General features: G+C 38.4%; 1 protein-coding gene across 34 annotated transcripts in view; it reads left to right on the top strand.

Annotated features, from left to right (window-relative positions):
• Positions 1-22,123, top strand: part of LOC115253893 (protein muscleblind) — a 1,330,915-nt gene that overhangs the window by 1,001,589 nt on the left and 307,203 nt on the right. Inside the window, exon 3 of one of the 34 annotated variants that reach the window (XM_062860503.1) lies at positions 15,659-15,694. The exons of the other annotated variants lie outside the window; for them this stretch is intronic. Coding sequence (XP_062716487.1) covers positions 15,659-15,679 — 21 coding nt within the window. The 3' untranslated portion in view covers positions 15,680-15,694. Of the gene's footprint in view, positions 1-15,658; positions 15,695-22,123 lie in introns of those variants that run through there. 34 annotated transcript variants of the gene reach the window in all.

The raw sequence follows: 22,123 nt of genomic DNA, 5'->3' as shown, positions 1-22,123 counted from the left end.
AAAAATATTCCTAGTTTCAACACCAACTAATGTCTTTATGGGTAAAACTTGAAAGAATAGCCTATGATTAAAAGAAGGAAATTTTTCTGATGATCATATTGGCAGCTAAAATGTTATCCAGAGTTTGCCCACGCCTCCAATTCCTTTTGATAATAATTCGGCCAAACGGCATTCGGCCAAACGACCCTTTTGGCTAAATGACATTTGGCCAAATGGCGCTCGGCCAAATGGCCGGACACCCTGAAGCCTTATTGCATGCAGATATACGGTGTATTTAGAACAATCATTACTTCACATGAACATTTAAGGTTGATTTAAAGTGGAAATGGCAATTATGCGACTGAACTAAGATTATACCAGTATAATCTTAATTTGATTTTATAATTGACCATTTATCAATCTTAAAGTTGCATGTAAAGTAATGATTGCTCTAAATACATCGTATATCTGCACGCAAAAAGGCTTCAGCACCATGGTTACTTGGTGAAAGAATAGTTTAGTTGTGGAAACAAAAGTTTTTTGCATCGAAACCGTTGATGTTTAACTACACTCTTAGAAAAAATCATGTAAATTTAAGTTCACTTGGATGCACATAAAAGGAGCGGCCCGTTTGACACAAATTTACGTCTTCTATCACAAATAAAGTCGAGCTAGCAATCGCTGGAGCCGAAGCGAGAGATAAAACATATGTATGTAAAATAATGAACCTGGATTCGAACTCTGGTCCGCTGAATGAGAGGCACGTACTATACCTCTCGGCTGTATCACCAAGTTGTGAGACTTAAGGATAAATGTAGAACTGTTTCTACCTATCTGGTCAGATAGGTTTGTTGACATCTCGTTCAACCAACTCGAACTTACATGATGGATGTAAAATTGAGTCAAATTTGCCATTCAGTCATGAAATGTTTACGTACGTTGATGGTTTACGTCACGTGTAAATTCCTATTTTTTTAAGAGTGTAGTGAATTTTGCCTTCTTTTAAACATAGGCTGTTCTTCTTAGTTAGTAAGACTAGATTTGGACATTAATTGTTGATTGCGGTAAAAAAATACGGAAACATTAATATTGTAGAAGTGTCAGCTAATTATTGGAAAACCGAACAAATTTAAGAAACCGTTCCGATTCCTGTTCCATAATCACTGAATAGCGATTTGTAATCACCATTCTATCCAATGACCAATCGCCCTAATGTACTTCGGTCAGCAGTATTCTCACCATACCAGATGTTTGTGGACCTATGCACTTATAGCCTAGTTACATCGAAGTCGCTTATGGTACAGGCGTATCTGTAATGATCGATTTCTCTTCATCGATTTTCTCTTTGCCCAATAACTACCGGTGAATCATTTCCAGTTGTTTTCGTTGTTCTGGCCCTAGTCGTCCTTTATCGAAACAAACCAAGAGATCATCATAGCAGTGAACATATCAAATTATTGTAAAAGATTGAAACGACATTTTTTATGTTAATTGACTGAAATAAATTCTTAGGAAATGAAAAAAAAATCTATTTCCCCGATAGTACCATTTGCCGGAATGTACCAATTCCCAGAATTTAATATTTAATATTAAATTCTGGGGTTTGGTACATTCTGGAAAATGGTACTTTCGGGCAAATAGTATTCTGGCAAATGGAACATTCTGGCAAATGGTTTTCTGGCGTTTGTCATTCTGGCGAATGGTTTTCTGGCGAACGGTTTTCTGGCAAATATCGCACAATCCATTTTTCGCGTGTGTCTTTCACTCCCATCAAGAACCCAACAGGGAACCCAAGTTTCTAGATAACCAGAGCCTTGTTTACGACTTGCGGATGAACTTTACGATAGAGCAGTGAAGATAGCGCGCTTTTCGTACACGCACACTTACATAGGTAGTAGCACGCTAGTAGGACGAACTAGGCTGCCACCCCATTCGTTGCTTGTTTGGTTGAAGGCGCCCGCTACACCGTCTCGAGGCTAGGACGTCGACGATGGTTGTAGATCGTAAAACAAAAAGGAAAGATAATTATCCACACTAGCGCGCTCCGCTGCTCGTGCGTTCCAAAGGTGCTGGTAGGCAGGGCCGGGCAGACATCTGGAACAAAGAAAACAACACCGTCTTGTTGTGTGCTGCTGTAGGCGCGCGAAAGTACACTCTGTCTGCCACGTGGACAAAATAAGAAGTACACATGTATATGTGTACGCTGGATATGTGCGTTCCGGAAGAAGTGTTGTTTGATCCCTCGGGGGAACATGGACGGATTGAGTTGAAATCCTTTGCTGCACTGCTTGAATGTTATCATTGTCGTACACAATTTGAAGTATACTTGAAAGTGGCTGCAACAAGATCATCTTTAAAACAAACAAAATTTATTTAGGTTTTATGGTAGTTGTTAGAACGTTTTATTCGAGTCTTCGCTTAAATTTGACATGCTGTGACACTATTGGATCATTCTTGAGTCTATAAGTCCTTTCTCTGCAGTGTGCATTTCCTTGAGCCCTTTCCTGTACAATCTTGGATCTCAATCGAATTTGTGTGCTTCTCTATTTGTTTTGTTTTGACAAGCTTGAGAAAACAAACATCCCCCTGCCCCTTTAGTTTATTTTTTCCATCAGATGGAAACGCTTGGTTGTTTTTCCCGAAAACATTCTCGGCAGCTTCTAGTCAGTAGTCTACTCTACGATGTTCCTCGGCAAACATCACATCCTTCCACTAAATCCAGCCACCTTGTCTAGCCCGACGAACGATTTCAACGCCCGAAAATGGGCCCCACTCCGCCAGTGGTCTCCACTACCATAACATTAAATTACCAGTATAGGGTCGTAATTAATCTCGTGCGAAAAATGTAAAATATTACAAATTCTCGAGCGAGAAAAACCACCCGACGCTAATTGCAGTTTTCGTTGGCTGCCACCGCCCTCTCGTTTTCTCTCACTCTCTGTTCTCTTTAGAACTTCCGAAAATGGTTTTGGTTGGTGGGATAGTGTGAATTACGACCTGGGTCTGCTGGCTGCGCCACACTAAGTCTGGATGGTGGTGGATGGGGTAGGGACTGTACGCCCTGTTCCGCCCACCTGCTGTTTTGCAATCCAATAACAGTGCACAGCACTACCGAACACGGTACGGGTCCCTGAGTTTTGCGTACGTGGACAGTATTGGCCGGGAGATTGGCTACACTTTTGATACGAAATGCTCTACGTTTGAGGGCTCAATAGTAGATTTAGTATTGACACAACTTCAGAGCCAGAAAACTTGTAATTATGTGGCACGAGATGTTGCTTATTAACAAATTGAGAGATGAAATTTGTGAGAAAAAATCGCGTTCTGGTGGGATTCGAACCCACTACTCCGTATTCGATAGACCGGCGCTTTAACCAACTAAGCCACAGAACATGTAACGATTCTGCGGAATAGAAAGTTAAACTGACCCTGAAGCCACACCATGAACACTCCATTTTTCACAAATCGATCTTTCTTTTGGCCTAAATGTTCTGTGGCTTAGTTGGTTGAAGCGCCAGTCTAGCGAATACAGAAACGTGCGCTCGAATCCCACCAGAGTACTTTTTTTACAAATTTCATCTCTTAATGTGTTAATTAGCAACATTTCGTGCCTTCTAATTACAAGTTTTTCCAGTATGTTTCAGACATACCAGCAAATCTGATAAATGCCAGTAAAGGGCATTGTTCAACTTCAGAGGTTACTTGTTTATTTTTTTTAATTTTCCCTACACAAGTACTTAATTTCAACAAGGTTTAGCTGAAGCATTTTTAAACTACATAAAAAATTAATTTAACAAAATCTGAAACATATCAAGAAAATGAAAAAGTATAAATAAATCGAAACACAATATAAAAAAATATAAGAAAACAAATATACAGAAATATAAATTTATTAAACCTATAAAGTATAAAAAATTGAAATATATCATACCAATTTATTATCGAAAAGATTGCTAATGATGCGGCCATTACTGTATGTGCAGCCCTAGCAGACCATGAAACAAAAAGCATATTTTCAAACGGTGTACCGGAACCTTCGACATTCATGGCTTGCGATGGCGGGTGCTGGAAAACCATGACAGGATTCTCACTCTCTTGTGGATCATTCGGTGGTAATAAATATCCAATAAAATAAACTCATAAAATCTAATACAGTGGTATTCTCTTCGCCGGTTCTAGTGAGCTGGTGCTTTCGAGCTTTCGGTGAAATTTGGCGGACACAAAAGGTAGTTGTAAAAATTGTTTATAATTGACAAGTAAACTAGTTGAAAACTGATTTGTAATCGAATCGAAATCGAATCGAAATCGAATCGAAATCGAATCGAAATCGAATCGAAATCGAATCGAAATCGAATCGAAATCGAATCGAAATCGAATCGAAATCGAATCGAAATCGAATCGAAATCGAATCGAAATAAAATCGAAATCGAATCGAAATCGAATCGAAATCGAATCGAAATCGAATCGAAATCGAATCGAAATCGAATCGAAATCGAATCGAAATCGAATCGAAATCGAATCGAAATCGAATCGAAATCGAATCGAAATCGAATCGAAATCGAATCGAAATCGAATCGAAATCGAATCGAAATCGAATCGAAATCGAATCGAAATTGAATCGAAATCGAATCGAAATCGAATTAAAATCGAATCTAAATCGAATCGGAATTGAATCGAAATCGAATGCAACAGGTTATGTGAATTTAATACTAAGTCAAATGCTAAAATATGTACAGTGCCTTCAAAACAACCATATTTCACACAATCATCCCTATCCACAAGCAACATTTCACTCCTTTTCGATCCCAACCGTATCCCGTTGACTTTTCCCGGTCCCCAACTCTGTCACGTAAACACGCAGAAGGGCCACCCGACCGGTGTCGAAGAACAAAATTATTTTTAAAAGGGAGCAAATTGGCCCGAAAAATATAATAAAGGATAATTTATAGCAACACGATCCGGAGGCATTCAGTCGTCGTCGTCGTTGTCGCTTCTTTCCAACTGACTGAAACCTGAGAATTTGACTACCCCTTGCGGGCGGTAGGAAACTGTGTGAGGGTATGTGACAAAATTGGCACTTTGTTCTTGGTGCGGGAATCTGGAGGAGCAACATTTCGGGAAAAATTTCGTCGTTTTCGGGGCCTAGATTTTCACAGCCCTCAAACTTCGCACCACGGATGAGCGTTCACATTTAATCAAGGCAATCGAGTGGGAAAAACGAGGTTCTTCTCCGGGATATGGTATGGTATGGCGGCGACGCAAATATGGCTTTGATTAACCCCTTCTCTTTCGGGGTTAGGAGCTTTTCGTGTTTCGGAATGGTTGGGGGGAAAAGTATAGGCTTATTTTTGTCTATTTGGGTCATAAAGAGCGCAACATAATTTTCAACTGCCTTGTAATGGCAGTCGAATTTAAAGCTCAGACGCAATTGAAGAATATTTTTCCGGATTGTGGTAGACGCCAGAGGAAAGTGGATTAAAGTTGACAATTGGGGGTAAAATATTCCACCCAAGTCCGTGCACACATCCCTTCTACTCTTTGTAGTGCGTCTCCAGGTGGTCTCAGGGGTATTTCATGGGGGTGTCTGGGGCATATTTAGGTATTTCAACGGCTTTCCAGGGGTCTTCAGGGGGTTTCATTGAAGACACAGGGGTATGCCAGGAGATATCAGAAGGTTCCATGGGGGCTTCCAGGGGGTCGCAGATGCGTTTCAGTGAGTCTCCAGAACATTTAAGGGTCTTTTCAGGGAACTTTCCCGGATATCCGGGGCGTTTCGAAGGACCCAGGGGGTGTTATGGCGGGTCCTGGGAGGTCTCAAGAGCATTCAGGTTTTTCAGAGGTGTTAAGGGGTTATATATGTTGAGGTCGGGAAAATAATGATTTTTAGAATATCTATCAAAAATTTCTTTAGAAATGGTTTTAAAATATCGTTTTTTAATTGTTCTCAAAAAAATCAAACAAATTTCCGTCTGAGTATTTGGCCAAAAATTCCATGACGGATTCTTTAAAAAACAAATTCCATGGATTCTTTTGGAAATTTTCTTCAGAGATTTATCGAGAAATTCCTCCTATTCTACAAATTCCACAAAGAATTCTTTCGAAGCATCTTGCATGATTCTTGCATACTTCTGAAATTCCAAAATTGCAAAAAAAAAAATACAAAAAAATATCCATGAATTTGAGCAGAAATTCCTCCATTGATTTTTTTCCGAAAATTCGTTTCCTTCAGAAATTTCTTTAGGCATTTAATTTTTTTCCAGGGATTCCTTAAATAAAACTTTCAGTGATACCTTCAGAAAATATTTCTGAGTTTTTTCTTCAGAATTTTAACTGGGGTTACTTTGAAAATTCTTCCAATGATTCCACCAGAAATTCACACAGCAACATCCTATTTTTCCAGAAATTTGACAAGGAACAAAGAGTTGTGTAAGAAAGTTGCATATGAGTTTCTGCAGAAACTCCTCCAGGGATTTGTTTAGAAAATTCTTCGGAAATTTATTCTATTTTTTGGGACTTTTCTAGATTTTTTTTCAGAAAAATCCTTTGAAAACTCCTTTAAGCATTCTCTCAAACGATTTTTCAAGGATTTATTCCAAAACTTTCTCCGGGGTTTGCTTAAGAAATTGTACGAGGATTTTTTTGTTTTGGAAAATCTGGATTTCTTCCGGAAAATCTTCCCGGATTTTTCTTTTATTTCTTCTTGAGGCTCTTAAAAAAAAATGTGAGACCCATTTGGCAATTTTCTGCAAGGCTTCTTATAAAAACTTCCTTAAGGGTTCCTTCACAAAATTTTCGAGATATTCTTTCAGAAAATCTCCCATGGCTTTGAATATAAGTTCGACTATTTTATTTTTTTTAGAAATATCTCCACATTTTCCTCAGAGACTTCTTCATAAATTTAACCAAGGACTGTTTTGAAAAAACTTCCACATATTTTTTGATAATTCTCTCATGAACCGTTGCTAAAATCTATCGAATGATTCATTTAAAAAATATTTCCCGAGTTCCTGAAAAAAAATCTTTCAGGGATTCTTCAAGAAATTCTTTCAGGGACTCCTGTAGAAACTTTTCGTAGATTTTCTTTTAAAAATCGTCCAGCAAACTCTGAAGAAAATCAGTTGGAAATTCTTTCAGAAAATGTACCAGGGATTCCTTTAGACTTCCGAATGTATTTCAGAAATTACTCCAGGAACTCCTTAAGAAAGTCTCGCACGGATAGCTTCCAAACATTTTTGCATGGGTTCCTTTGGAAAATACCTCGAGAATTCCTTTCATGAAATCTTGCATAGATTGATGGATTGTTCCAGTAATTTACCTACGAAATTCTTCAGATTTTTTCCATAAAGATTCTTCCAGAAATTTTTCAATAGATTCATGTAGAAAACCTTTCATGAACTTTCTAAAAAATGCTCCATTGTTTTTTTTTTGTAATTTACGGATACATTGAGAATCACAAATTCAGAACTCCTTCAAAATTTTCTCAGAAGCTTTTTAAAGAATTAAAAAGTTTTCTCTAGAAATTATACAAAAGATTGTTAAGGAAATTACCAAGATTTCTTCACATTCCGTTAGATATTTATAACATTTTCATTCCAGACATTTCTCCAATATTTTTTTAGAAAGTCTTAGAAAATCCTTCGAGGACTCCTTAATGATTTTTTCTACAGATTCTTTCAGAGATTCTTATGCAGATTATTATGGAAAGGCTGAAAGTCATTCTTGAAGAGATTCTTGCAGAAATTTACACAGACATTTCAACAGACTGGAAATGCACTGGACTGGAAATTCTTCCATATATGTTCTCATAAATTCCTCCAAGACTTCCTCCAAGCGTTCCTCTAGGCTCTGTAAACTCCTCCAAGAGTTCATTAAAAAATGTTTAGGACTTTTGTTTGGGGATTTCTCCAGGATGTTTTTCCAAAAATATCTCAAGATGTTTTGTTGGTTGGTTTCCTGGTGTGTCTTCAAGTTTTCCCTCTGGAGTTTCTTCAGAAAATCCATCTGTGCATTCTTGAAATATTCCTTATTCCAGAATTTCTTTCGGGAATTCATTCAGAATTTTCTTCAAATCCTAGAATAGCTTCAGAAATTTCAGCAGGGATTTCTTCATAAGTTGTTACATGGATTCTTTCAGAAGTTGTTCCAGCAGTTCCTTCGGGAATTGCTCAAGCGGTTCTTTCAGAGATTTCTCCAGAAATCCGTCCAATACTTTCATAGGTATATTGAATCACGAGTCAAACAGTCAATTAATTTTCGTGATATACATGGAGGACTTTCACAGATGATTGATATGTTCTGAAAATAAAGAATATTCGTTTAAAAAAATCAACAAAGGTGCGGGCCCCGATTGTGTCCAGCCTTTGGGAAATCCTTTTTATAAAAATAACTAATAATTCTATAAAAACTACCAATGTGTTAAATGCATGGTTTAAATCTAATCTTTATAGGAAAAATGCAGAAATAATGCTAATGCTTGATTTTTGCATTGAAAGCGACACTGGCCAAACGCCCGTAACGTGGGTAGATCACCTTAGAATGGTGCGTTGCGGTGTAAGATCTACCAAATCAAATTTTGATCTTGATATTTACCGTATTTTTAAATATTCCAAGATCAAAGTTTGATGCTCTTTTCCTTGTGTTGTGTAGTATTTGTGTTTCAATGTACTGCTAATTACCATTTTATTTCAGGTAAATGTATCGTACTATATAAATAATATTTAAAAAATTTGTAACTGTGGCGAGCGTATCACTAATATAGGGGCTGTCCATAAACCACGTGGTCATTTTTTTTGGACTTTTCAACCCCCCCCCCACCCCCGCGTGGTCATTAGTCCCCCCCCCCCCCCCTAATGACCACGTGGTTTATGGACAGCCCCATATAGCTTATTTGACGTACGATGTTAATATTATTTTATATTTCAGATTATCAACCGAAGAATCTAGTAATTCAACCAAATGCCAACAAGATGACGAGAAAACCAAGATGAATCGGGCAGACAACTGATTCGAAGCAGTCTAACAATGGTGTGCCTGAACGTTAACCAAGCGTATCCTTTGGAGTTTACCCTTCCACTAACAACACCCAAATTCCCGTGACACCTAGGCCTGAGAGATCGTAGAGTTGTCTACATTTTTCATAGGTGTCCAAAACTAACCATCCTTTCCCATCCCCCAGCAGTCGCAAGGACGTGGCCAGGATCGTGCTCGACCATTGGAGGATTGCGTCAGTCTTGTCTTAGAGTCAGAGATTAGTCCCAAATCTTTGTGCTTTGGTTCGGACGGGAAGGAGGCAATCCTCATAACAGCGGTCTAGGACTGTACCACCTACGAATTTGTGCGACTCGCTTAATGCTAATGCTAATGCTAATGAAAGCGACACTGGCCAAATTAGACATATGAGAGCTGATTTGGAAGAAAAAATATTTTTTTCTTGCATTAGGCCGTTAAAAATATTTATTTCACTTTTTGTCCCACTACTCTTTGGCTGGTCGAGGGGGGATAAAAATAATGAAGCATTTGATCTGAAAAATATTAAAAACTCATCGGATTTGTTGAAGATATTTTGGCAAGACCCAATATTTTTATAAATATTTTTTAATCTGCCCCCTGAAAATGCAAAATCCAGCCAAATATTTTTGAAGGGGGGGGGGGGGTAGACAAAAAGTCAAAAATAAATTTGTATCAGCCTTATTATTTGAATTCTACACGGTGTTCAATAAGTTCGGATACACCACATAACTTGAATTAATTTCTCATCTGTAATTCAAATTTTCAAAGTAAAAGTATTCATTGAAAGGTCATATAGCACTGATCAAATACAGCATATGGTTTTGAATAACGTCTTTTTCTACTTTTTTATAAGCCATTGATGTATCTTATGTTTGTTAACTCCGATACGCTAGAATAACCCAGATAACAATTTGATGCTGAATAATTGTTTTTCCAACCATTTCAATGCAGCCTTTATTTGAACAAAATTGGAGCACAAGATGTACAATCATTTATTCAGGTCCTTAACATATAATTTTGGTGATTTTTTCCAACCTTAAGCTGGTTTGAGGTTCATTAAAAGGCTGATTTAAGGCTTAATATGCGCTTAGTCAGCAATCAATTAAAATTATTAAATTTGGTTAAAATTTTTAATAAAAATGTTTTAACTTATTTTCACCATTTCCGGCTTCCCATTTCCAGGAAAGATGCTTCAGAATGTATAAATTAATCTGTGGGAAAACTGGGAGTTGAACTCGGAACTCCTGATTTATAGTCACTCACCTTATCACCTACATTACACACAAATGTATACATATCCTCGAAAACAAGAGCAATGCTTGTTGTATCTAAATAATAAAGAACAAAAGTTGAACTAAGGCTGTATTGAGGCTGAAGAAGCTATGTCGACTCTGTGAAAACACTGCTTGGGTCAGCTGTCAAAAAAAAAATGAATAAAGGTTGAACAACAGATGATCAATTCTGCGTATTGGTGTACGTTTTAAAGCAGGTTGCAGAGATGAATAATATTCTATTCAACTTGATATTCAGCTATCTATGTATTGTTGATTAAAGAGGTTAAACAAGCTATACTTCAGACCAGTATTCAGCTATCATTGTATCCAGCCACTGCCAACATTAACCAGCCAATGCTTAGCTTATACTCTCACTGTTCAGCATTCGTTGTTACATAGGAATTTTCGAAAATTTGCTCATGCTACAGAAGTTTAAAACGTTGACTTTTGAGTTCACATCTCACTATACTAAATCAAAATCACTAAATTAATAGACAAAAGCTTTACACTGCTATTTCAGTGATGATATCGCGATAAATTTGCAAATATAGCCAAATTGTGCTTGTTTTTATGAAAAAGGCATAAATACATTATGTAAAGCAAATTTTGGTCAAAATTTGTCACAATAGGGATATAATCAAAAGATAATTCTGCGTTAATCTGAGATATAACGCAGCCTTGCTTTTTAACAAAACAAAAACCATTCACACAGGTACAGCGACAATTTTAGCAATTTTAAGGATCAAGATAAAATGACTCCGTATTCACCTAATCTGAATCTTATAGTTAATTTGGTATGGTCAAAGTTGTAACCACTACTGCTGAGGACAACGACTTAATTTGAGTTAACTTAACACAATTACTCAGTGAAAACTAGACGAAATACCTTGCGTGTCGGCCGAAAGAAATTTGAGACATATTTGCAATTATTACAAAAAGATAAAGTACAGTTTATTTCAAAACATACACTGTGGTGCATAATTGATCGGACAAACGCCGATTTACATACGTGCCGCTGTCCGATCACTTTTGCACAATATGAACGCCTTGCCACGCCCAAACCTGTGAACGAAAGCATTTTGTATCTTGTATACGTAAAATTCAGCATATAAGTATTTCCGTGTCAAAATTTGAGCTCAATCCATCAACGCAAACCATAGTTACAGCATCTCAAACTTGGCCATTTTGTATGAAAATCGGCGTTTGTCCGATCAATTATGCACCACAGTGTATGCTGTTTTTGATCAGTATTATGTGAGCTTTCAATTAATACATTCACTTTAAAAATCTAAATTATAGATGGGAAATAAATTCAATTTGATTGTGCGTACGAACCTACTGAACACCGTGTATGGTTTTAACAGCTTTGATCATTATGTTATATTGTTGGGTGTTTTTGTGGCATTTCAGTCTTTACCCAAAAAGTCAAACAAACAGTCGCCATCAAAGCTGACATCATATTATATTGGGATCTAGTAGTAAAAAATTCGTTTTTGCTGGTTAAGATCGCAACAGGCTGAATAATGCACTATGGCTTAATACCCGACTGGACAAAACTGATGCTCCAACCGTAGAATTTATCGAAATCTTCTAAAAAATACATTATATTTATTTATTTTATTTATTTTTTCTTTTTATTTTAATAAAACTTCGGAAGTTCTTTAAAATAGCATTATAGACACCAGCAAAGGTCAAAACAGTTCAATTCTTTTGAAAATTTTGAAAATTACTGCTGAGAGAACTTATAATAACATGGGATAAACGATGGTTTTCCTATTTTCCCAAGCAAATTTTCGATGGAAAACTACCGAATAACGTTTTAAAACCCTACATTAGGTGGTACATTATTACCACAACGGTAAGCTAGCTAAATGAAAAAAAAAATGACTGAAGATTTTCCTTCAAATGAATAAATGCAGTGAGATTATTTTCTGAATTTATTCTGATATCTATTTCTGAACTCTATATCCCTTTCGTGACGGACCATAAAAGAATGATTATCCCAAATTTTCTCTTACAAACTTAACGTCCGCTAGAATAAAACTTTCTTTACTTCGGCTACTTTATCCACCTATGCACTTTTTGGGGTCAAATTAGGGCCAGCACAATTGTGCTGGTCCGTCCTCAAGCCGGTCGATGTTCTCTAAGTAATTGCTAAAAATTGCCTACTTTTAGGCGTTTTATGGTACAGAAGGTTTATTGTAACTATTAAATTACTGCAAAGTGTTAGTTTGTAGAAATTTAGACGTATAATTTCAAATCTAGGAACACGAGATCAGCTTGACAGGGTATTCAAATCATAGAAGTGAATACGAAGAAGATAATAAGAACAGCAAATCCCTGTTCCAGTCTAATTCATGATTTCGATAATATGGAGTAATATTATTCACCCAAGTATTCAAAGATCTTTAAAAAACTTTTACAAGCTGATATCGTGTTCCTTGAAATAAAATTATACGTCTAAGTTTTTACAAACTATCACTTTGTAGTGATTTAATAATTAAAATCAATCTTCTATACCATAAATCGCCTAAGAATAGGCAATTTCCGATGGAACTTTGACCGCCTTGGGGACGGAACAGCACAATTGTGCTGGTCCCACTTTGACCACCCAGAAATCTTGTGCTTTTCGACAAAGCACCACTTTTTCTTCGCCGTTTTGCAGAACTACTCTTTTTATATCGATTTTTATTCCTGCATATCTGGATTAAACAAATATTTATAAAAATACGGCAGATGAAACTTTTTCTACTTCTAGGGTGATTGTTTACTTTTTGTTTAACTTATTGTGGCGTTTTAAATAAACAATTCCAACCAAAGCTGGGGCTCAGAAATACAAGTTAGAGTAATAACTCGATCATAAAAAATATTTACATCACATATTTTGAGGATAAAACAATTGAAAAAAATGTGTAAAACCAATGCCGAAAAACAGCACGATTGTGCTGGTTCGTCCCGAAAGGGATATATTTAGGGGAAATTGCGCATTTTCGGCCGTTTTTTTCTCTTCGTCAAGAGGGATTTTTGGAACCTATCGTAAAAGCCTCAAATCTTTCGCAATCAAGCTGAATGATATGACCAAGTGTCAGGCAATTTGGCCGACAAAAACCCATCATGACGAAAAGAATAAACCCACCGATAAAACCCTTTGACACCCTAACTGTTGGGGTCATACGTTAAATATTTTCTGTGGAAATTTATTTGTGAAAATCGTGAAAAAAAACTGATTGGAAAAATTTCTGGCAGAGTTTTTCAATTTTTTTTTTTTTTTTGTTTATTTCTTTTTATTCGTGTTTTTTTTTAGATTTGGTTGCGACTGTGATGGAAAGCTGTTTGCAATTTTTTTTTTCAGTCTTGACAAAATTCAAATATTGTTATTTAACCTTATCCAACGTTTTGGTTGCATTTGATGCCTTCATCAGGGATTCAAATAACACGGATTCTTCGTCCAGTGTGTTCTGTTCAACAAAGGATCGAATTTTCCCTCACAGCAGTTAACAGTTGAGATTCGGTAACTGTGGAAAAAACCATTCCGGAATTTCACCGCTCGGGAATTTGACACGCGCTTGATCGACCAACATTTTAAGGGTCTGTGCCAATTGGCGAATTAAAATTAATATTTACTTAGATTTGACAGTTCGACACTGAAACTTTCCAGTTCTCCTAAGAAAATAATTATCGAAGTGTCAAGTTTAAGTTAAAATTGATTTTAATACTAAAATTGGAACAGACTCTATGCAGAAACTTAGAAAGCCATTCTTAAAATTTCTTAAAATTTTGTTGAGCAGTTCTTGAAAAAAAAATCCTTGTCTTGGTTGAGACATTCGTGAATTAATTTGCTAGTTTGTGAAAATATCGTAAAAATATATGCTCCAAACTTTTTGAGAAAAGTTTTTTAAAAATTGTTAATACAACGCCAACAATTTTAAAACTTTCTCTACGGAGCGCATTTCCTTCGATCTCCTTCATCAAAACATTTGCAAAAAATCAGCCCCGGATGAGCTGATTCAATTTCTACCAGGCGCCGCGCAGTAATCCTCCGATAACGGCATCATGTTCTTCGGCGGTGTATCTCTGCCAGCGCTGCGCTGACTGGTGAAAAGTAAGAATTAATTCGAAATTCAATCCAACCGGAAGGGATCCTTCCCCACCGAGCAAAAGAAGGCTGATCCCACGGCGAAGGCGAAGAGAGCAAGTGTCATAATTTGAAAAGAAGCTGCCTACCACCGCACCGTTAGCTGTCTTGTCTTTGGAGTTGAGAGAAGCGTGAATCCAATAAAATTGTTACGAAATTAAGCGGCAAGATTCTTCTGTTTTTAACGATTTTTAATTCGGGAATTGGCGTGAATAATAAATTGTTTAATTAGACACGAACCGTTTCACCGGTGTCTGCCGGAAAAGTTGAACGCCAGCTTCCAAGATTTCCAAGGATTCCAAGAAATAATTCTATTGCGTTTTGGTTCCTGGTCTGATTGTTTTCCATTCGGTTCCTCCGCGGTGGTAATTAATCACGATCTGTGGGGGCGAGATAAGAGTCTACTTCCGGACAGGGACGTCGTGCCTACGTCTACGTCTATGGCGGAATCGTCGTCATTCCGGGTTAGAGGAGGAGAGGGATGGACTTTCGACATGTTGAATCGCACCGTATTTGGTTCAGATTCAGATGTTTCATTATTCATGAACCGAATGTATAGTTGATGTGGCGGCTGCCGTTCGGTGGTGAATTGTTGTTCTTCGCTGACGACGCCCGGTGCTCATTTGTTCAAACGCACCATTAATTCCTATTAGTCAGAGCATGGTATAAGGACCAATGGCTAACCGCCTGCCTGATGTCTGTCAGAGTCAGAGTGAAGGGAAAGCACCGAAGCGCCAATTCCATCCGGACACGGGGTGTGTGTTTGATTGCTGATGGTCCGAGTGATGGAGTCTAATAGAAATTCTGCCCAACGCTTACCGTGCATTTTCACACCAGGTCGCCGTCGGAATGTGATCTGGCTCGACGAGGGTTGATGAGCCAGGAAATCGACTCGTTTACGATATGGCATTGATTAGGGCCTGGCGTAATGGTTCACGTGGTGCGGAAGAGGGATGAGTTTTGGGATGGAATTCTACTTCTTCTTATATTTGACGAGGCTTGAACAGAATTCTTTCTCGAGGGTGTCTATGAAACTTTCAAAAAAGTCTCTAGTTAACCGTTTCAGTTATATTGCCCTGTATTCGTCTAACCTGTTTCTCCAGTATACAAACACTTTAAAACAGCAAGATATTTTTTCTTTATCTATGTATCTGCTTTTTGTATGTGGTCTTTCTCTCAAAATCGTTGCATGTTATTCTTCTAAGTATTATTTTCTTTCTTTTCTAAAAAAATCTAAATAAATCTTTTCTTTCTTTTCCAGGTACGTTTGATATCCGGCTGATATAACCAAGACCTACGTAAGCTATATTGTTAGAATTTTTTGAAAGAGGCAAAAAAAAACTCCCCATTAAGTTATTGACCCCAAGTAACACACATGTTATATAAAAGTTACGACAACGCAAGTTTTGGTTGTATAGAAGTTTATTTTACGTTATTTTAACACAATGTTGGAATTACGTAAAATAAACGTCTACACATCCAAAACTTGCGCTGTCGTAACTCTATTATAACATGTGTGTTGCTTGGGACACATCTTCAGTGTTTCTCGTCATACTGAATTGAATCTCTAAAATATTTTAAGAAAAATCTGCGCCTGTTCTTTTATATCGCCGCTTAAGTCTAACCCGTTCAGCATCAAACACATTTGAAAATCTGCAATTTCTTCGTTTCTAATCGCCTTTCAAATGCATGAGTTCAATCTTTCTAGTCGAATTAGAGTCCCCCTTCTCCTGACAAACGTTATGTGTGCAATTCGTGAATCGCGCAAAATTAAAGGAAACCGAAAACCCCAAAATGACAAAATTCCTTGGTCTCATCGCCGTCGAACACGAACCTCGATAAACAAACTGAAGCAAAATAACCGAAAACTAGGTGAACGGACGACGCGATGCAAACCATTCCTTTCCCAAAGCGAACACGGAAGTGGCGTGCCGAACGCTGCTGCCGATATAATGGAGTTTTGTTTTGGCGTCAATTAAATGCGATTGAGAAATCAATTTCGATTACTCCGCCGTTGCCGCCACCGGCACTGTCACACGGCAAGACGTTTGTCTATTATGGAGGAAAAGGAGATTATTGTGGGTTTTGTTTAAACGGAAAATTGCATTTTGTATGCCGGCAATTTTGGTTTTGATGAATTTCGTCCTAGGGTCTTCTTTTATTTTGTTTTTTATTTAAAAACGTTAGCAAAATTAACAGCACGAGAACAAAAAAGTTAGCATCATACATTTGTTGCTGGCGCTGAATTTATGAGTTCAGAATACGCCATTTTTTATATTATTTGGATGTAGTAATGTAATGTTAAACAATTTCTTAATTCTTGAATTCTTGAATTCTTGAATTCTTGAATTCTTGAATTCTTGAATTCTTGAATTCTTGAATTCTTGAATTCTTGAGTTCTTGAATTCTTGAGTTCTTGAATTCTTGAATTCTTGAATTCTTGAATTCTTGAATTCTTGAATTCTTGAATTCTTGAATTCTTGAATTCTTGAATTCTTGAATTCTTGAATTCTTGAATTCTTGAATTCTTGAATTCTTGAATTCTTGAATTCTTGAATTCTTGAATTCTTGAATTCTTGAATTCTTGAATTCTTGAATTCTTGAATTCTTGAATTCTTGAATTCTTGAATTCTTGAATTCTTGAATTCTTGAATTCTTGAATTCTTGAATTCTTGAATTCTTGAATTCTTGAATTCTTGAATTCTTGAATTCTTGAATTCTTGAATTCTTGAATTCTTGAATTCTTGAATTCTTGAATTCTTGAATTCTTGAATTCTTGAATTCTTGAATTCTTGAATTCTTGAATTCTTGAATTCTTGAATTCTTGAATTCTTGAATTCTTGAATTCTTGAATTCTTGAATTCTTGAATTCTTGAATTCTTGAATTCTTGAATTCTTGAATTCTTGAATTCTTGAATTCTTGAATTCTTGAATTCTTGAATTCTTGAATTCTTGAATTCTTGAATTCTTGAATTCTTGAATTCTTGAATTCTTGAATTCTTGAATTCTTGAATTCTTGAATTCTTGAATTCTTGAATTCTTGAATTCTTGAATTCTTGAATTCTTGAATTCTTGAATTCTTGAATTCTTGAATTCTTGAATTCTTGAATTCTTGAATTCTTGAATTCTTGAATTCTTGAATTCTTGAATTCTTGAATTCTTGAATTCTTGAATTCTTGAATTCTTGAATTCTTGAATTCTTGAATTCTTGAATTCTTGAATTCTTGAATTCTTGAATTCTTGAATTCTTGAATTCTTGAATTCTTGAATTCTTGAATTCTTGAATTCTTGAATTCTTGAATTCTTGAATTCTTGAATTCTTGAATTCTTGAATTCTTGAATTCTTGAATTCTTGAATTCTTGAATTCTTGAATTCTTGAATTCTTGAATTCTTGAATTCTTGAATTCTTGAATTCTTGAATTCTTGAATTCTTGAATTCTTGAATTCTTGAATTCTTGAATTCTTGAATTCTTGAATTCTTGAATTCTTGAATTCTTGAATTCTTGAATTCTTGAATTCTTGAATTCTTGAATTCTTGAATTCTTGAATTCTTGGATTCTTGGATTCTTGGATTCTTGAATTCTTGAATTCTTGAATTCTTGAATTCTTGAATTCTTGAATTCTTGAATTCTTGAATTCTTGAATTCTTGAATTCTTGAATTCTTGAATTCTTGAATTCTTGAATTCTTGAATTCTTGAATTTTTGGAAGTTATTTACTAAATTTGAGGATTTTCCAGAATTTCAATGATATTAAAAACTATCTAATTTTATTGAAGACAACCGTACTCTGGGAAAGCAAAAGTTTACCGTTAATATCTGTAAATTCTATCAACGAAACAAAACAAATATCATCACTTTTCAACCACTTGCACATTCCAACCTCAAAGTTCTCGAGACAAACACGCTCCTCAAGATTGAATTAGCCGTCATCATCGTCATCATCACCGTCGCCGTCTTCGTCTTTAGTTCGCTATTGCCACATGACGACGGCGAGCGGTGTGGTGCAATAGCAATTGCCACCATCGGTTGTTAGCAAGCAGTCAGCCAGCCAGCCAGCGCAGGGCAAAGTTTTCTAATTATGAAACCATATCGGGTTCGGGTGACAACACCCGCCATCTCGTGTCATCGCCGACCGTCACCTTGCTCCCGTCATTTTCCGACGTGTTTTTGCCCCTCTGCGACCGATTATTAGGGATTGGAATGGGTGGCCAATCGCACTGAGATGAAATTTTTGGCTGTCATCGAGAGCCGGGATTTGAACTTTTTCTAGCCGATCGACTGGGCAAGGACGAGGTATGGCGAGGGGCTTGGTTGAGACAGGAAACATTACTGCCAAGTGTCGCTTGGTTTATTTGACAAAGAAACTTTAATAACTAAACCGTGGCAAAAAGTGGCTGTTAGGAGGGGTGGACGTTCAACCACCTTCCCAGAGTATGGAAAGAACACGTGAATATTGGAAGAAAAACGTTGTTTTTGAAACAACTTAAGTTGGAATTAAAATGTTGTCGACGATATCAAAGAGAGCGCTTTGCTGGAACCAGCTTGTACCATGCTACAGTTCGGTTTCCAGAAGGTTACCAACGTGGAGCTTTCAATCTCATCGAGTTAAACAGCGCATTTGCAATGATTGATTTTCAAAACATATACCTGCTCCGCATGGTCCTCCATCGTAAACGACCACATAACATGCTCGTCATCGTAAAGATTCGCTCCCAACCGTCACATTAAACATTCCCGAACCACAGAGAACAGACATCCAAGTCCAGTTCCGAAACTGTGTAAGGAATTTAACGGCCATTTGAAATCGGCAACACAAGTGGCAATAGCGTGGCGCTGCAATCGGTTAATTTCCCATACAAATTTAATTCACCACTTGAAATGTTTCAATTCACCACTGACTGTGGCAATATGGTGTTTGGTGGCGTTAGTGTTGTCATCGTATATTGGTTTGCAACCTTACTCAAGTAAAGATTCAAATCCTTACACAACTTTTCGAATGAAATTTGTTCTAGCCTGGATGTCTGTTCTCTGTGCCCGAACCATCATCATCTACAACCCGGAGATGGAGGTTCTTAGCCCCCCTCAGGGCGGCAAGAGAAATGGCAGTCTAATGCGGAGAAAGATCCACTTCTCAAACTAGTACATCACATTTTAAGCCCTCTGCATACAAGTGCGCTGCCACCGCCGCTGCCGAAGCATACCCGCGCGCACATACACATATCATTCAGCATAAGTAGTACCGTACGTCGCCGCCGCTGCCACCGATGCCAATCCCCTGCGGAAGCAGTGACATTTTTCAAGATTTTTCCCTTGCAGTTTGGAAGATGGTACCTGCTCTGCTGTATTGAAGGAATACATTCGTTATTTTTCACCACGGTGCGCCACCGGTAGTGAAGGCATTTTTCGTCTATTCTTTAGCATACATGAATATCAAGGAGTATTACCGCGAGTTCCAGGGTGCTCTTCTTCATTCCGTTGTTGACACGCCACTGCTGGTTGGCGGCATTAGGGTGTAACTAGTTTTTCGAAGTTTTGGGGCTGTCATCAACATAACCAACAACCATATCTACCCACGAGTAAATAATTTTTCCAGCATTGGAGTAGTTAACGCTTCAATCAATTCCCGCTACCCGTATCCGTATCCCGTTCTGCTGGCAAGCAAGATTCAACCTTCAACTATGATGAAACGGAAAAAAAAATCGAAAGTGCACGTGATTTCACCTATTGTTGTTCCGGTATCCTAGGACATGCTTATCTCAACTCAGCGTGCTTAATTTTATTAACTGGATACTATTCTTATTTTTATACCATGGTCTCTCTCTCTCTCTCTCTCTCTCTCTCTCTCTCTCTCTCTCTCTCTCTCTCTCTCTCTCTCTCTCTCTCTCTCTTATTGGCGTAACGTCCTCACTGGGACAAAGCCTGCTTCTCAGCTTAGTGTTCTATGAGCACTTCCACAGTTTTTAACTGAGAGCTTCCTCTGCCAATGACCATTTTGCATGTGTATATCGTGTGGCAGGCACGAAGATACTCTATGCCCAAGGAAGTCAAGAAAATTTCCTTTACGAAAAGATCCTGGACCGACCGGGAATCGAAACCGTCACCCTCAGCATGGTCATGCTGAATACCCGTGCGTTTACCGCCTTGGCTATATGGGCCCTTTATACCTTGGTGTAACCCGTGATTTATCCGACGCCGTCAGATGCTGATTTCTTCTTCACTGTTGAGTACTGTTCTCAGCACTTTACGTTCAAAGACACCGAACACTCTCTGGTCTGCCTCCTCAATGTCCCAGTCTCGGCGCCGTATAAACATCAACCGGTAGGATCAGACGTCTACAAGCTACTTGTCTTACAGAGATGATAAGGAAGACGTCTTTTCATCTCTTTTTTTCTTCTAACCCATAGGAGGAAAATCTGCTCAACAGACACCCGAACAAGAAGATTCGAGTAGTGTGCGGTTAAGGCCATCTTCATCAACAAAACTAAAAGCCAGGACTTTTTACTCTCTCCTCGACCCACTAATCAACAATCATATGGTCGCCAAACCCTTTGTCTCTCCGAAACCACCAAGAAGGCACTGCTTTAGAGAGGGGTTCGTGCACATCGCGCCCTCAACGTTAGCTGCGTAACCTGCAGCAATGAACATCCTTGACTTGCTTTGGAGAGTCCATCACGATAACATGCTGGCGCTTAGCCAGTTTCCCGAGAGGTCCTCACCACTCCCTTTGTCCTCGGAAGGCGGTTAACCTTCCCCACGTCCGCGGCCAACTGTTTTGCAGGCATCAAGATCTGATGTCTACGTACAACCCGGTCTGACCTGCTGAAGGCAAGGGTATCTCTACCCTTCAGGCCCTATCAGCTGCACCAGTAGGTTGCTGACAGTAGGGTCTCCACCTGCCCGGCCCTTACCGGAGACCCATTTCCAACCGCGAGCGCGGATCCAACCCAGTAGACCGACGCCATGACAGCAACGCTACCAGGACATTCTCTTCGCGGCCACTTAATCGCTGTAAGGGTCGATCTCGACCGCAGGGCACCGGTATGACCTACGAAGCCGACTTCGAACCCCTGGACCACCTCTTGTACTGCATCTGGACTAGCCATTCTCCGAGTCCACGCGCCACCTCCTCTGTAGCTCCCAGACGATATTACCCACATCGTCTGGGAGCTACAGAGGAGGTGGCGCGTTGAAACGGCGTTCCAGCCAAACTCATCCCTACACATCCTCTGGACCAAGTTGTCCGGAGTTGTGTCCTCCCCGCATGTGGCATGCATGCGGTCACGCATTGTGCGAAAACGCAGGCACACGAACAAAACGTGTTCCGCCGTTTCCTCTAAACCATTGCACACTGGGCATTCGGGAGAATCCGCATGCCCGAAACGGTGTAGATACTGTCGGAAGCAACCATGACCTGTAAGGACCTTTGTCGGGTGGAATGTAACTTCCCCGCCTATTAATCCAACTATCTACCCTCGGTATCAAATACTGGGTGTACCTTCCTTTAGTGGGACTGACCCACTCGCGCTGCCATTTGACCATGGAGGCCATCCTGGCAGTCCTGTGTATGCCTCTTGTGCCGCGCATTTCGAAGCACTCCATGTCCTCACTGATAAGAATGCTGATAGGCACCATACCTGTAATGACGCAGAGAGCGTCGTGTGACACGGTACGGTACGCGCTCGCAACCCTCAGGCACATAAGCCTGTAAGTACTTTCCAGCTTCC

This window comes from Aedes albopictus, chromosome 3, assembly GCF_035046485.1.
Source record: "Aedes albopictus strain Foshan chromosome 3, AalbF5, whole genome shotgun sequence".
In the NCBI taxonomy this organism is placed as follows: domain Eukaryota; kingdom Metazoa; phylum Arthropoda; class Insecta; order Diptera; family Culicidae; genus Aedes; species Aedes albopictus.
This window is presented reverse-complemented; position numbering and strand designations above follow the sequence as displayed.